This window comes from Eutrigla gurnardus (genome assembly GCF_963514095.1).
Source record: "Eutrigla gurnardus genome assembly, chromosome: 11".
NCBI classification, from domain to species: domain Eukaryota; kingdom Metazoa; phylum Chordata; class Actinopteri; order Perciformes; family Triglidae; genus Eutrigla; species Eutrigla gurnardus.
This window is the reverse complement of record NC_139925.1, coordinates 2,777,536-2,791,639: the sequence shown is the minus strand read 5'-3', so window position 1 is coordinate 2,791,639 and position 14,104 is coordinate 2,777,536. Positions and strand designations below refer to the sequence as shown.

At 41.6% G+C, this 14,104-nt stretch overlaps 2 protein-coding genes across 2 annotated transcripts in view; one reads left to right on the top strand and one right to left on the bottom strand.

Annotated features, from left to right (window-relative positions):
- Positions 1–417: 417 nt before the first annotated feature.
- nkx6.2 (NK6 homeobox 2) lies at positions 418–3,165 on the top strand. The gene is made up of 3 exons (XM_084020963.1): positions 418–906; positions 1,259–1,428; positions 1,721–3,165. The coding sequence occupies exons 1-3, from the start codon at positions 471–473 to the stop codon at positions 1,967–1,969; spliced, it is 855 nt and encodes a 284-aa protein (XP_083877089.1). The 5' UTR covers positions 418–470; the 3' UTR covers positions 1,970–3,165.
- A 1,907-nt stretch (positions 3,166–5,072) lies between these two features.
- inpp5a (inositol polyphosphate-5-phosphatase A) overlaps positions 5,073–14,104 on the bottom strand; it is a 127,830-nt gene continuing 118,798 nt past the window's right edge. Inside the window, exons 13-16 of the mRNA XM_084020902.1 lie at positions 12,833–12,944; positions 8,007–8,075; positions 6,904–6,991; positions 5,073–6,652 (exon numbers count right to left, since the gene is read on the bottom strand). Coding sequence (XP_083877028.1) covers positions 6,911–6,991; positions 8,007–8,075; positions 12,833–12,944 — 262 coding nt within the window. The 3' untranslated portion in view covers positions 5,073–6,652; positions 6,904–6,910. The remainder of the gene's footprint in view (positions 6,653–6,903; positions 6,992–8,006; positions 8,076–12,832; positions 12,945–14,104) is intronic.

The following is a 14,104-nucleotide window of genomic DNA, read 5'->3' as shown; positions in this document are numbered from 1 at the left end:
TCCGTCTCCTCCAATCAGCGCGCCGCCTCCCTCGACCCCCCCCCTCCCCCCTCCGTCCAATGGGAGTCGCGCGCGTGCAGGTGGCCGCGCTATTATCAGCGGTCCCGCTTCGCTCTCAGCTCTAGAGCGCGAGTCAATTTATGGAAAGACGAGTCGAGCCCCTTTAATGGTTCCCATCAAAACCACTAAAACCCCATCAGACCGGATCCGTGCGGCGGACGCACGCAGCGCCGTCTCCCCCCTTCCCCCCCGACCAGAGCGGACCCTCGGAGGGACGTTTGTGGGACTTTGAGAGAACTTTTCACCGAGTCCGCTGCTTCTCGACCCGGGATACTTGCAGCGGAGGCCGGCGGGAGAAGCGGACCGAGCGCCCGTCACTTTCTTCTCCTGTATTCTTGTTTTTGCAGCTGATTTTTTAATTATTTTTCTTTTTAAATCCGCGCCGGTTTCGTGTTGGTTCATGTCCACAAATGTTAGCGGTCGGGCAAATGGAGGCTAACCGGCAGAGTGCGTTCGTCCTGGGCAGCACCCCGCTGGCGGCGCTGCACAACATGACCGAGATGAAGACGTCCCTGTTCCCGTACACGCTGCAGCACAGCCCCGCGGGCTTCAAGGCGCCGTCGCTCTCCTGCCTCAACGCGCACATGGTCGGCGGGACCCCGCACGGAATAAGCGACATCCTGGGCAGACCCATCACCGCGGCCGGGCAGCTGCTCTCCGGCTTCCCGAGGATAAACGGCCTCACCACCACCGCGGCCGCCGCCGCCGCCGCCGCGGGGATGTACTTCGGCCCGGCCATGTCGCGCTACCCGAAGCCCCTGGCCGAGCTGCCGGGGAGGGCGCCCATCTTCTGGCCCGGGGTGATGCAGGGATCCCCCTGGAGGGACCCGAGGGTTCCGTGTCCGAGTAAGTCCAAGAAAAAACATTTTTTAAACGTAGAAAATGTGAGAAAACCTCTGATTTCAGATAGTTATTATTGCACATAAATACAACTTATACGAATAAAAATATATGATGATATCAGCTGTCCAAAAAGAGATTCTATTTTAGAAGTTTAGACAGAACATTAAATTATAATGTGATTGGCAGAACTTGTAATAATAATAATAATAATAAATAGCAGAGTCATTTGTTTTATTATTTATGAACTCAGCCTCGAGCTGCGTGTGTTTTTACGTCTAATTTAAACTTCTACGAGCGTCCCGTTAACGCGTCTTCCTCGGTATGAACAGGGATCTAAAGTTCTGGTTCTCCACAGGTCAGTCCATGATGCTGGACAAGGACGGGAAGAAGAAACACTCCAGACCCACGTTCTCCGGCCAGCAGATCTTCGCCCTGGAGAAGACCTTCGAGCAGACCAAGTACCTGGCGGGCCCGGAGCGAGCCCGGCTGGCCTACTCTCTAGGGATGACCGAGAGCCAAGTCAAGGTAAATACATGACAATAACAACAACAACAACAACAATAATAATAATAACAATAATAATAACAATAATAATAATAATAATAATAATAATAATGGAAAAAATTCATTTTTAAATTGCATTATGTGAAGTTTCACTTTTCGGCTGCTCGGGCCAGAAATAAATCATCAACAAGCTATCACATTATTATTATTATTATTATTATTATTATTATTATTATTATTATTATTATGTGTGTTTCCTGTTCGCCATGTGTGGACCTGTTGAACATCTCCTCCTCCTCCTCCTCCTCAACAGGTCTGGTTCCAGAACAGGAGAACCAAGTGGCGGAAGCGGCACGCGGCGGAGATGGCCACGGCCAAGAAGAAGCACGACTCCGAGACGGAGAAGATGAAGGAGAGCTCGGACAACGAGGACGACGACGAGTACAACAAGCCGCTGGACCCGAACTCGGACGACGAGAAGATCACGAGACTGTTGAAAAAGCACAAGGCCTCCAACCTGGCGCTCATCAGCCCCTGCAGTAACAGCTCGGACACCTTGTGATGGCCACGCGCGTGTGTGTGAGTGTGTGTGTAGGAGGGGGGCAAAAGGGGTCCAACAGAGACTTTTGTCGCTCTCTTCTGACCCCCCTTTACCTGACACTGCGGACATGCACCTGATGCGCGTAAAGACGCGTAAATGCGCGTAAAAACGCGTAAAAACCTCAGTGTGCCAAGAAAGAAGCGCTCACCAAAACGCATCATTTGGCTGCCCCCCCCCCCCCCCCCCCCCCCCCCAGACTCTGGCAACACGGAGATGTGACTCTGGACTCCGAGAAGACCGAGTTTGTCAGTTGAAAGGACAAAATAATCCGTTTTTACGCACAGAAGTGGGAGTATAAACACCAGATTTAAAATGTAAAGACAATATTCTACACGCACGCACGCGCGCAATCCGGATCAGTGTTCGTTTTTATTTATTAGTTTTATTCCGCTTTGCTCTGCCGGTGTGATGATACTTGTGTTCCTGTTCCTTCAGACTCTCCTGAATTAGTTCTCATCATATTTTACTTTTTTCTCTCTAAAAAATACATTATTGCCAGTTGTTGTTTTTTTATCTGAAGTTTATTATTTAGAGGTGAACTGATTTGTAAGCAGCCAACTCTGATCCGGATCCAGACTCGTTTAGGTGTAAAAACAAAGAAGTGTTGGGGGTCCAGTGATGCTTCTAAAGCTCCGAACCAGAACCAGAAACCAGGGTATCCACGGTCCCAATGAAGCTGGGGCGCATGCGCAGGAGAGAATGTGTTGCTGTAGCCTAAAGATGAAGATGTAACGTGAGATTGTGTATATATATTTTTACTGAATAAGTTATGTTGTTGGCTTCTTCCCTGCGCGCTTACGTCACGAAGCTGCAGCTTCTTTTTTCTCCACGTTTTATTTTTTGTTTTGATTTTTTTTTCAGTGCGAAATGCTGTAAATAATCAGTGTGAAGGATTTTTTGTTCTTTTTATTTGATTAGATTTTTTTTATTTCCGCAGAGAGTTTCGGATTGAACCTCCTCACAGCGGAACAGGAAACTGTAATTAAAAAGAGTATTATTGCTTCCGGGAAGGTTATAGGAAGAAAAGAAAACACACTTTGTATTATGAATAAATTATTTAACAAGCATTTTTTTTGTTTTTTGTTTTAATGTATGGGCTAAATATAAATTAAAGATTAATTCATGACTATCAATAATTGAATTTCGTTATTGGCAAACGATGCTTTTTAGAGGATTTATGTTTAGGATTTTATGCTTTGATTTGTAGAACTCCATAATAATAATTATGATTAGTAGTAAATAGTCACAATACATTTAATTAAGTTTGCGTTTCAGAGTCATTTTTAACTAAAAAGTCAACTGAGAATGTCTAGAGGTTCGATTTAATATTTTATTATTAGGAAATCAAGGCACATAAAAGTGTAAATATTATAGACGTTGTTGTTATTATTATTATTATTATCATTATTATTATTATGATCATTATTATCATTATTATTATTATAGGCGGCTGTTTATGATTTTTACAAATCTAAGCAGAAAATGTCACTATAAATAATCATTCTGCTCGCTTTTTAATAATGGTGGTTTTAATTTAGCGGTCACCCCCCCACATCAGGATTAATGGACTCTTCCGTGGTTTCCTGTGGGGACGTCGCAGCAAAATGACCCATAATTATTAGTTTATTAATGAAGTGAAGGAAATATGAACTGCGTCTCTCAGGTGCTACTACACCTTTCATTTTTTTAAATGTTTTATTATTATTATTTCAGCTTCTACTCTTCATGATTCAGCCAATCAGGAATCAGCTGTCATGAAAATTGAACACCATTTAGGAATAATCGATTAACCGCGTGTGACGTGAACTCAAAATACTCAATAATTATATTCATTTATTTATTTTAATTTGTATTCCCCCTTTCTTATTGGCTAATATTCCAATACAACAAATGTAACGTACACACTTTATATACGTGTAGAATTGACCAACTTCGTGTCTCAGCTTTTAATCAACCCGCTTATTTTGTCTTTTTAATATCACGTGGAAAAGTTTGGTCAACTTGTTTTTACGTTTCAAAGCTATTTAATGGATCAACATGATTCGTTTCTGTTGCAGTGACCCTTTTTATTCACGTTTGGAGAACTTCTTCCGTTAAATGGCTTTTTAAAAAATGCGCTTTTTACAGCAAGAAGTTAAAAATCAAAGTCTTCACTTTAGGGAATATTTGCAAACGTTATGATTCCCACGTCGATATAAATGTCCGGAATCAAAGTCCATAAACGTGTCAACGTCATCAGGAAGTCATTGTTTGGTTCGAGGCTCATTTTTTAAAATAATAATAATAATAATCATAATAATAATAATAATAATAATAATAATAATAATAATAATACAATTTATTTGTAATGCACTTTTCATTGTTAAAGGTGCTACAGAGTAAAAGTTTTTTTTCATCAAGTGATTCTCCACTTACACCCCGATAGCACGGCAATAAGCTCTTATTGTGTAGTAATGAGGACCTACACTTATTGTGTAGTAAATGAAGATGGTCTCTTATTGTGTAGTAAATGAGGAAGAGCCCTTATTGTGTAGTAAATGAGGACCTGCTCTTATTGTGTAGTAATGAGGACAAGCTCTTATTGTGTAGTAATGAGGACAAGCTCTTATTGTGTAGTAAATGAGGAACAGCTCTTATTGTGTAGTAATGAGGACGTGCTCTTATTGTGTAGTAATGAGGACAAGCTCTTATTGTGTAGTAATGAGGACAAGCTCTTATTGTGTAGTACATGAGGAAGAGCTCTTATTGTGTAGTACATGAGGAAGAGTTCTTCTTGTTTTGTAAATGAGGACAAGCTCTTATTGTGTAGTAAATGAGGAACAGCTCTTATTATGTAGTAATGAGGACGAACTCTTATTGTGTAGTAATAAGGACGTGCTCTTATTGTGTAGTAATGAGGACACACTCTTATTGTGTAGTAAATGAGGACCTGCTCTTATTGTGTAGTAATGAGGAAGAGCTCTTGAGGATGTGCTCTTATTGTGTAGTAATGAGGACCTGCTCTTATTGTGTAGTAATGAGGATGTGCTCTTATTGTGTAGTAATGAGGACCCAACAGCGTGGAGCTGGAATAGTTTTGTATTTTATTGCTTGAGAACGGCGTCGCCTCCAGCATAGAGGCGTTCCGAGGACGAAGAAGAATCAAATCTCTATCTGCGTTTTAAAGACGGAGTGAAACAAACAAGCGACTCACGAAGACCAGCAGCCGACAAAATAAGACTTCAATTTAGGTGAAGAAACCAAATCACACATGAATTCTGCTGCAGGCACAACAAAATCATTTCCACTGACGTTGATTTTAGATGGAAAATTAAATTAAATACGTCTGAAATCTGTAGTGTTTTAAATGAAATGAATAATAAAAAGTATGAAGGCTGCTGAAGGCCACAAACAAAACAAAACAGTCGCCCTGCTCTCCCACGCATTTAGAGTTTCTCTATATTATTATTATTATTATAACATCACATAATCAATACCTTTTACCACCTTAAGTATTTAATAACTCTCACACTTCATGTTCTCTGTAGATACTTGGCACCATAATGCAGTAACAAAAACACACAGACAAAAATAAAGGTTTAACATTTGTAAGGATACCCAAGTCTAACTAAAATATCACATTCAGAACCATAATATCATAGAAATAAGTTAAGAGTAAGAATAATAATGACATAACGTGAGTGTGCTATATATATAAATATATATGTATATATATATATTTATGTATATATGAAACATTATCTTATATACTTGCATGGTCTATGGCACTGCTTAAAACATTCTCGGATCACCGAAGCGTTTTTCTCTCCTCCGTCTGCACGACATAAACATTTGGTAAGAATCATAAATTATCTCTTTTTAAAAAGTACAGTATATAAAATGAGAGCGGATGTGTCAGGCATGGCAACGTGTTTGTGCACACAACGACAAAAACAGGATAAACTGTTGAAATAAACAGAGAAGTTCTATCCAACGAAAAAATAATAATAATAATAATAATAATAAAGGGACCAAAGTTCAGTCTGGAAAAAAAGAGAAACGGCTAAAAACCAAATCTTATGTTATATACTGTCCAATGTACAAATAAACCTAACCATATATAAGATATACATTTTATTTTAATCTTTTTTTTTTGCATTGCACTTTTCTTTTCTTAAAGGAGACGCGGTGAGAGTCGACATGAAGAGGCATTCCTTAAAACAGACAACGGGTTGAAGCATGAAGACCACGTTTCAATTAGAGTTTTGGCAACGAGGCGTCGAGAGGAAGAGTCGTCCTTCTTCTTCTTCTTTTCGGGGGAATGGGGTTGCATGGCAACGGTGAGGTCAGCGATGCGTCTGGAGCCGGGGCCCTCGGGGGCCTCGGCCACATCTCAACAAGTGTTTTATGGAAAGAGAAAATGTCCGGGGCTTTTTCTAACGGATGAGGCGTCGGGACGACCGCGACTGGTCAGCACTGTCTTCAGTGTACGCTTGTGCAAAGTGTGTGTGTGTGTGTGTGTGTGTGTGTGTGTGTGTGTGTGTGTGTGTGTGTGTGTGTGTGTGTGTGCGTGTGTGTGTGTGTGTGTGTGTGTGTGTGTGTGTCTCCGCTGTTCTCACAGAGTTGCTTCACGGAATATCTTCTCCCCCCTTTGGCAACACTTCCCTGTCGAGAGAAAACATTTTGTTGTTGTTTTTAATTCACAAACCGCTGATTCGACATTTTTCAAAATCACAGAAAACGTTGTGTTAAAAAGTCGTTAAAGCACAAGATGCAGTAAGTTTGTACGTCTTAAAATGACCGAAGCATTTTAAGCAATGGTGTTATTTTCATGATGTCTTAAAAAAAGGAGTAATTAATCAAGCAAAATAAAGCAAACAATGGAAGAATTATAATGAAGAAAAGTTAATATTTACCACGACATCACTGCACCACACAACACTTGTGCTTATTTGCATTAGGTTTACCTGCCCCCGCTGTGATTCGGAAGGACAGGAAGACGGGCTGCAGGGGGCAAAATAACACGCCGTTATTAATGCTCTCCGGGACCGGGGTTAAACCCACAGACACACTGAGCTAAATGGGACGTGGCCGGCTGTGATTCTAGCATCGGTGTGTTGCTCAGGTCAGCTCACACTCACACACGACTGTCTGTGTCACGGCGAGCTGACCTGAGCCTTTCTTCCTGTCCGACACGCCGCCGCCGCCCGGGAACGGAGTACAAATACTTCAGACTGGAGTAGAAGTATCAGGTATCTTGGACCTGAGGATGTTTTTACAACTTCTCCAGTTAAAAACGAATTTCTGTTCTTTTTACTGACATTTTCAAAACTCGTTAGTTTTAATGCATTTGAAGGGAATTATTGATTATTATTGTTCTTATTAATATGATTAATACATTCAGGTAAACTTGTAAAAAAACAGCCAGTAGAAATGTCCTTTTACTTTCTACTCCGAGTACATTTCAGTACTTTTACACTTTTACTAGAGTGAAGAAGTAGAATCGGTACTTTTAAGTATTTGCACCATAACATCACGCTCCGATGGGAGTATTTATATCGTAGAAGGAAACGTTAACATCTCAGAATGCCGACTCATCCAGTGATGTAACATCTACTTCCTCAGGTATCACTTTGACATACTTGTACTTGCCTTTTTTCCTTTCCATGCCACTCCATACTTCATTTCAGATATTGTACTTCTACACCGCTACATTGTATCTCATATATAATATGCTGAGTATTATTACACAACACAGAACAGAATATTCTAGAACGGCATTTACTTGTGATACTTGTGATACTTCAACTACATTTTGCAAAACTTTTGTACTTTCAAGTATTTTTACACGCTTACTTCAGTGAAACATCAAAGTACTTCTACCACCACATTGGGAAACTAAACTAGGAACTAATAATAATAATGAATTCATAAAAGTTGCACATCTCATTCCCTTCAATGAACACACTCCAGATGTGTGACACAGACAGCTGTTGCATTCTGGGAGTTGGAGTCGTACCTTGTGGTCCCCCATGCAGACGTTGGGTCCGATGTTGTCGTACACGATTGACTTCTCCTCGTTTTCCGGCTGCGAACACAAACAGGAAGAGAAGAGAAACGTTGAAGACGTTGATTCCACGCTGAGCGTCTGCTGGCGGCGAACGCACACAGGAAGCGGTCGTTACATCGCCGCCGTTTATCACACGTTCACGGATCAGAAATCAATGCAGCGGCTTCATTAAGCTCAATTAGTGGGAGTCTGCTGTCTCTTTCAAAATAAAAGTCACAGAGGACCGAGTCGCTGCAGATTTGTTCATGTTCTTTGTTTTTGTTGCACAATGAGGATAATCAAGATGCGTTTCCATGACAACGAATCCGCAATGACGGAGCTAAATAGCTGCAGTGAGCATGCCCGACCAGTAGGTGGCGGTGACACCTTCTAATGGAGAAACCTTGATGTTTGTTGGAGGAGCGTTTAATAGTCAGCGATAACGACACAAATCCTCCGTTGTTAACGTCGTCTTCTTACTCTGAATGTACGAAGTGGAGCCGTGATGTCACTGTTTCCACGGGAACCAGCTAGTTTACGCGCCGACGCTGGAGTCACGTATTCAGAAGATTTCACTCTGGATTCCAGTTTGAAACGTTTACTTTTGACCCCAAAACATCGTCGTCGTGGAAACGAATGTAAAAAAATTACTTTTGGTTGTTACGTTGAAACCGTTGTCTCGTTGAGATTAATTGGTTCAGGAGGTTTAATTGTATTAATTTGGACTCCATTCAGTTTAGAACGTTGGAAACGGGTTTATTATGCAGTTAGAGACAAACAGTACAATTAATTGAATTAGTCTCAATTGCGTTAAACGACTGTTTAAAGGGAACTTTACGAAAAACACAGAAACGTCACACGTCGGAGAGTTCTTCTCAGCGTCTGATTTAGGAAACGCACCGAGCCGATCGCATCTTTAGGAAACCGTTTGTTGTTTTTTCTGCAGGAGAGAAAATGAAATGAAGAGCAGCAGTGATTTAACAAAGTGGACGTTTGCCTCGCAACTGAACGGCGTCTGAACGGCGACCGAATGGCCGTGATGGAAGCGAAGCATTATGGGAATCATGTTTCACCATCACTTCCTGCACACAAAGAAGCGCTTCAGTCGCGCGAGAATCTGCAGACGGGGGATAAATCACACCGGTCTGGTTGAACTAAAGGCTTTTTAAACAGCCGTGTTACACTCACACACACACACACACACACACACACACACACACACTCACACACACACACACACACACATACACACATACACACACACACTCACTAACACACACACTCACACACACACACACACACACACACACACACACACACACTCACACACACACACACACACACACACACACTCACACACACACACACACACACACACACTCACACACACACTCGGGTGCTACCAGTTGTGACTCGAGCTTCACTTTCTGGAGGAAGAGGAGCCTCGAGAATGAACCAAATCCAAATTAACTTCAGACCAATCCTGCGGCGGCGCGGGGGTCAGCGGGGGTCAGCACGCCGCCTGCTTCCACCTCGCTCTACCTTTCCTTCCTGTCGGGGGGCTGAGATACATTCATCACACACTTGATAATCTACAAAGGCAGCATAAAATGGTGGGTTTTCGGGCTGCGTAATCTTTGGACAGATAAACAAATTACCCCGGGGCGCCTCCGGCGGAGAGGGAGCGCTCGCTCCGCTACACATTCATTACCGGCGCTGCCGGAGCCGGAGCCGGTGCCGCGGCAGCCAGCGGGCAACCTTTGGCGTGTTAGGGCTCGGCAAGCAGAAAATAACATGATGGCGAGTTAACCGACCGTGCCATGATAGATGACGCCGCGGCGGCGGCTGTTTACAGGGCCTCAACAATCTGCAGCGCTCGGAGAGAGAGAGAGGGAGAGAGGGAGAGGGAGAGAGGGAGAGTGTGTGCTCAGTGAATCATCAGCCAATCTGCGAACACACTAACTGTTCCACTCTGTCGCTGCATTACAAGCAATTAGCCGGTGCTTGAGGGGAAGGAAAGCAAACACCGGGCCAGCTGGGTGTGTGTGTGTGTGTGTGTGTGTGTGTGTGTGTGTGAGAGAGAATCACAGAAACACATTAAGTGGGAAAAATAAACTGGTTGTTGTTTTTCACTGTAACTGTAACACCAGAGATGTTCAGGTTCTGCTTCAGTCGGTAAAGAAGAAAGATCCGGAAGGAATTTCCTGTTAGCGATAGCTAGCTTCTCTGGTTGGTTCTGCAGATGTTTTCAATGTTGTGATTTCTGTCATCGCTGCTGTTGTTTTGGTTGTTTCTCACGGTCTCTTTTCCTCTCATCTCTTGCCCCCACAACCCCTATGTTTTATTTAAGAAAGGAGTATTCGTATAGTATAGAAAGTCACGAAAAAGTAATTGTATAGAATTTAAAAAAAGTCACGAAAAAAGTACGAATTTCGAAAAAAGTCACGAAAAAGTCATCGTATAGAATTTCGAAAAAAGTGAGAGTATAGAATTTTGAAAAGTCACAAAAACGTCATAGTATAGAATTTCGTAAAATTCATGAAAAAAGTTATTGTATAGAATTAAAAAAAAGTCACGAAAAAAGTAAGAATTTCGAAAAAAAGTCATGAAAAAAGTCATAGTATAGAATTTAGTAAAAATGTCACGAAAAAAAAGTCAGTATAGAATTTAAAAAAAAGTGAGAGTATAGAATTTTGAAAAAAGTTACGAAAACAAGGTGATAGTAAAGAATTTCGAAAAAAATCACAAAAAAAGTAATAATAAAAAATGACGAAAAAAGTCAAGAAAAAAAGTCATGGTATAGAATTTCGAAAAAAGTCACGAAAAAAAAATGTCAGTATAGAATTTGAAAAAAGTCACAAAACCGTCATAGTATAGAATTTCGTAAAAAGTCATGAAAAAAGTTATAGTATAGAATTAAAAAAAAGTCACAAAAAAAGTAAGAATTTCGAAAAAAGTCATGAAAAAAAAGTCAGTATAGAATTTGGAAAAAGTCAAGAAAAAAAGTCATAGTATAGAATGAAAAAAACCCAGAAAAAGTCATAGTATAGAATAAAAAAGCCCAGAAAAAGTCATAGTATAGAATTTAAAAAACCCCGAAAAAGTCATAGTATAGAATTAAAAACCCCCCGAAAAAGTCATAGTATAGAATTAAAAACCCCCCGAAAAAGTCATAGTATAGAATTTAAAAAACCCCTGAAAAAGTCATAGTATAGAATTTTAAAAAACCCAGAAAAAGTCATAGTATAGAATTTAAAACCCCCCGAAAAAGTCATAGTATAGAATTAAAAACCCCCCGAAAAAGTCATAGTATAGAATTTAAAAAACCCCAGAAAAAGTCATAGTATAGAATTTAAAAAAACCCATAAAAAGTCATAGTATAGAATTTAAAACCCCCCGAAAAAGTCATAGTATAGAATTTAAAACCCCCCGAAAAAGTCATAGTATAGAATTTAAAAAACCCCGAAAAAGTCATAGGATAGAATTTAAACCCCCCCGAAAAAGTCATAGTATAGAATTTAAAACCCCCCGAAAAAGTCATAGGATAGAATTTAAAACCCCCCAAAAAAGTCAGTATAGAATTTCGAAAAATGTGGAAAAACATCATAGTATAGAATTTTTTAAAAAGTCACGAAAAAAGTCATAGCATAGAATTTTTAAAAAAGTGAGAAAAATAGTCATAGTATAGAATAGTCACAGGTGTCCCCTGTTGTCTGCCTGCTTCCTCCTGTGATTGGTCTCGTCAGCCGTCCCTCATGTCTGTTGTGTATTTATTCTGTGTTGTGTATTTATTCTGTGTTGTGTATTTATTCTGTGTGTTGTGTATTTATTCTGTGTTGTGTATTTATTCTGTGTTGTGTATTTATTCTGTGTGTTGTGTATTTATTCTGTGTGTTGTGTATTTATTCTGTGTTGTGTATTTATTCTGTGTTGTGTATTTATTCTGTGTGTTGTGTATTTATTCTGTCTGTTGTGTATTTATTCTGTCTTTGTCGGATCGTACTGGTTCCTCTGTTATTCGGATCCAGTCTGCTCTCATGTCCTGTGTGGTTTGGATTTTCGTTTGCTGTCTTGCTTTGTTTGAGCCATCTGTACGTTGAGTTTTTGATTTTGTCCCCATGTTTCTGATCGATCCGTTTTTTTGACAAACTTTTTGCTATCTTATGTTATTAAACCCTTCGTGTGCGTCTGCTGTGTGGTGCTAATCTGTGTTGCTCAGTCAGACAATGGTATGTCGAAAAAGTCATAAAAAAATCATAGTATAGTCTAACATGCATCACGGTCTGTCGTTGTCATAGAAACGTTGGATTGGCATCCTTTTTTATTCTGACTGACACAAAAAGAAAAAACAGGTTTTGTAAAATAAAATAAATAGATTTCATTCTGTGACTATTTCACGATCTGTTGTGGGACTCGGATGGCACGGCGAGACCTCTAATCTAATCTAATCTAATCCAGCAAACAGAGGAGGGGGTTTACAACGCCGGGCGGGGTCTGTCTCTCAGATCCCAGGCTTTATGAAGACGACGGGGCCCCACTGGAACTCAATCAGTGGCGGGATATATAAACTGCCTCTGGGAGATATAAACTGCACCGGGTAGACCGGCTTGGATTAATATTCAGACACCTCATCCCTCCATCTGCGAGGCGGCGGAGGGCGGGCAGGTTTAATGTGGATCAAGGACGATGGAGTTGTGGAAAGAAAGGGCGTTCGTGAAGAGTCGAGCGAGGAGCGGCGACGCCGAGAGATCTGACCCTCAAAAGAGATAAAAAAAAAAAAGTGGGAGGGGTCTTACCTTCAAGACCAGGTCTCTGGCGGAGGGGGACAAGAGGATTCGGTCACACCAGGCGGGGCATCTGGTGTTCATGTACTGCTTCCCCTGACTGCTGTCTTCACTGTACGGGTAACTGAGGAAACACACAAAACACACATTCAGGGTCTAAACCAACAGGGGGTCGGGACCCCTAGTGGACCGCAGAGTTACTGCAGGGGGTCCCCGAAATCATGTCCAAAAAATACACCTTTAACATGAATACAACATAAATTAAGCAAATATAAATCTTTCTGTTTGTTTAATATTATGTTGACAAGTTGTGAATTCCAAAATAGAATTAAAATATTAATGATTATTTTAATGTCTTAGCATTGTATCCATCCATTATTACAAAGTAATGTTATTCATAAACTATAGGCTGCACTACACCTATAGTTCATGTAAAGGCCTCTAGTGAAGTGCACAAGGATATGATGAAAGAGGCCAATAAGGAAATAAGGAAGGCAGTAAATATGACTGCATGAATCAGTATAATATAATAATAAAGACGTCTCGTAGAAAAGCAGTTGGTCCATAAGTGAGGCCAATCGTCTCCTGAGTCATCTCAGTATCAACACACATGGATGGCTCAATCACCGCTCGCTCTCTGCCAACTGTGCATGCTGTGAGCGAGGGCGAGAGACACAGAGAGAGAGTCATTGAGAGCGAGCCAGAGGGAGATTCAGTTGCCCATATGTACGCCTCCATCCCTGCAGGGTCATCAAAAACGGATTAGGTGCCGCCGCAAACGGCCGTGAGCGATGGCATCGTGGAACAGCAGGGAGCGGCGGCGTGATTTAAGCGGTGATGGCGGCGGCGGAGAGTTTTTCGTGGGCGGCGAGCCCACACAGCCCGATTTACATTGTTGAGAATTCAATTTGCGCTTTTCGGGCTCATCAAAGCGCTCCAGATTTACACGCCGCCAATCCAATTTGTTTGTGTGAGCGCTCGTTGGGAGGAGAGCGAGGGAGGGGGGGGCTTACCTACTGTAATACCGATCCAATTTGCTCCTTCAGTGCCACGCGTGCTAACCGCAGCGTGACGCGGAGCAGCCTCTTCTCCCGAGGAGCCTAATGATAAAATAAACACACACACAGCGGGCCCTAGCCATTCATCACGCGGTGCCAAGCTCCGCTAGCTTGATTGGACTTTGTGCTCGGACAAGAATCGTTTGCGTTGCGGTTGCGTTCGTGTGCGTTCAAACAAACCGCTGCGTGGTTTCTACGGCAGCAGCTGCTGCTACCGATGCTAACA

Excerpts from the sequence above, each read along its gene's own strand:
- nkx6.2 (XM_084020963.1), top strand. The coding sequence starts at position 471 with ATGTTAGCGGTCGGGCAAATGGAGGCTAACCGGCAGAGTGCGTTCGTC. Across the intron at positions 907-1,258 it reads CCCGAGGGTTCCGTGTCCGA|GTCAGTCCATGATGCTGGAC; the intron begins GTAAGTCCAAGA and ends GGTTCTCCACAG. Across the intron at positions 1,429-1,720 it reads TGACCGAGAGCCAAGTCAAG|GTCTGGTTCCAGAACAGGAG; the intron begins GTAAATACATGA and ends CCTCCTCAACAG.